A 2,535-nucleotide genomic window follows, 5' to 3' on the forward strand; every position below is an offset into this window, starting at 1 on the left:
TTTATTTTTTGTTCATCATGAATTTTTGCAATAATTTTTTTCATATATATTTATTTATTTTAATTGGATGCTAATTACTTTACAATATTGTATTGGTTTTGCCATAAATATTCTTATGGTTTATGTTAATGTTCATCACGTATTTGTCATTTGAAGATGAAAACACACTTTATAAAGAAATCTTACATTAAGTATCTTTAATAGCAGTTCATTTTTGCTGTTTTGTTCATATAGTTTTAAGGGTTCATTGTTAAGTTTAATCCTGGGATTTTATGTTGATGTTGTAACAGCAATGAATAATTTTCTATGTTAACATATTTTTTGTCTGTTCACTAGATTTTGGTGTATAGAAACTATTTTTGTATCAATATATTAAGATTTTTGCATCATTTAAGTCTTGAATACTAATAAGTTTTCATTTCTAATGGAATTCTTAGATTTTCCAGATAGAAAATTTCATCATTGCCAATATTTGTAGATCTTGTAGATCTTTCCTCAAACAAAATTTAAATCTTATATCTATCCTCATCTAGCTATAGTAGGGGGAAATTACATGGTCTTATTAAGTAATATGGTAATTATTCTTTTATTGCTAATTACTTTAGCTGTAATTCCTCCAATCTGATTTGATCACAAACCTTCTGGTGGGCTCTTGATTAAAGTTAAATATTTTTAAATGAAATATAAAGTCTCTTTTGAATCTTTCATTATTAAGCATTTCAGATTGATTTTTTGGTAAATTTTATTCTATTTTTTTTTTTTTTTTGAGAAATCAAGCCACCTATGTGTGTTAACTTTTCACCCTAATTAATTTCTTGTCTTATTAGTGTGCTTGTGGAAGAATGCTTTCATATTCTTTCCCAATCAATAGAGCATAGACTTTTCAAATGGAAGTTTAAAATATTTGCCTCTACTTTTCAATAAGAAGATATGGTGCTCAGGCAAGCTCTAGGATCTTTTGTGTACCCTATTTGACTCTGTGTTGAGGCAGACAGGGGGCTTCCCCAATGACTCAGTGGTAAAGAATCTGCCGGCAGTGCAGGAGACACGGGAGACATGAGTTCTAAAAGAGATGGACACGACTGAGCGAGAGCAACGACCTCGAGAAGGAAGAGACAACATAAGAGAAAGCTCAATCTTTGCAGTTTTGATGAGTAAATGTAACTTACTTCAATGCCTGAAATATTGCGGATATTTTCCCAATGTCCTTTTCACAGCTGTCTTTACTTCATTGTTCCTTAGGCTGTAGATAAGGGGATTCAGCATGGGTGTGATCACACTGTATTGTAAGGAAGAAAGCAAATCCAGGGAGGAACCAGAGGGAGGCATGAGATAGCGCAGCATACCTGAGCCAAAGAACAGGATCACTGCGATGAGGTGGGAGGAGCAGGTGGAGAAGGCTTTGCTTCTGCCTGTGGTGGAGCTGATGTTCAGAATGTGGAATATAATACGAACATAGGAGAAGAAGATTGGGAAGAAGTTTCCAAGCCCAAGGAATATAGTGGAGAAGGACAAGATACTGATATTGATGGAGATATCAGAGCAAGACAGAGGGAAGAGGGAGGGCAGCTCACAGGTGTAGTGGTGGATGGTTTGAGCATCACAGAAGTCCAGGTTAATAGCCAAGAGCACAATGATGACTGCATTGAGAGAGGCCAGGCCCCAGGAGCCCCACACCAGCCCCTTGCAGAGCTGGTTGCTCATCACCTGGTTATAGAGCAAGGGGTGGCAGATGGCGGCATAACGGTCGTAGGCCATGACTGAGAGCAGACAGGCTTCATTTCCCGCAGTAAGAAACACAAAGAAGACCTGGGCTAGACAGCCCTCTACTGAGATGGTCTTCTTCTCAGACAGGAGGTCCTTCAGGAGCTTGGGCACAGTGACAGAAGAGAAGCAGAGGTCTAGGAATGATAGATTACTCAAGAAGTAGTACATGGGCGTGTGGAGGTGGGAGTCAGTCCTGATCACTAATATCATTGTCAGGTTCCCCAGTAGTGTCTGGAGGTAAATTCCCAGGAATAATACAAAGAGCAGAGCTTGGATGTGGGTATCGTCAGACAGCCCAATGAGAATAAACTGGGTGATGGTGCTGTGGTTCCTCAAGGCCATTTGTTGAGATTATTTTCCTGTATAAAATAAAGGAGAGGTGAGATCGCCTATGATTGTTCCTGTTTCCTTCACAGCATCAGCCTTTCTGCTTACACATTTCCCCCTGTGCTGTTTGGGTGCTGTGTTGAGACACTCAGTATATCCTTCACTGTACCTCAGCAAGAAGTTTTATTCTATTTTGTCAATCGTATTCTTGGATTGCAGTCTTCACATACTTAACAGAGCATCTCATTCCTTTTTTATAGGGATTTAATTGGAAAAATAAATATAACTGGCTTCCTTGTACATTCATGGTAGTGAGTTTCCACCTGGGTTTTTCCTGTTTAGAGAGCCTTATAATCTTTTGGTCTTAAGAACCATTATAGTATGGATTTGCAGCAGTTGTTTTAAACTTGTCTCCTTTCCATATCATTATGTTTTAGGTCA

General features: G+C 38.1%; 1 protein-coding gene across 1 annotated transcript; it reads right to left on the reverse strand.

The window, feature by feature from the left end:
* Positions 1-1,170: 1,170 nt before the first annotated feature.
* On the reverse strand, positions 1,171-2,109 carry LOC104998305 (olfactory receptor 8S1-like). Its single transcript, XM_010853412.1, has one exon. It carries the CDS (start codon positions 2,107-2,109, stop codon positions 1,171-1,173), a length of 939 nt encoding a protein of 312 aa, XP_010851714.1.
* Positions 2,110-2,535: the final 426 nt, after the last annotated feature.

This window comes from Bison bison, unplaced genomic scaffold (assembly GCF_000754665.1).
Source record: "Bison bison bison isolate TAMUID 2011002044 unplaced genomic scaffold, Bison_UMD1.0 scf7180017853138, whole genome shotgun sequence".
Classification (NCBI taxonomy): Eukaryota; Metazoa; Chordata; class Mammalia; order Artiodactyla; family Bovidae; genus Bison; species Bison bison.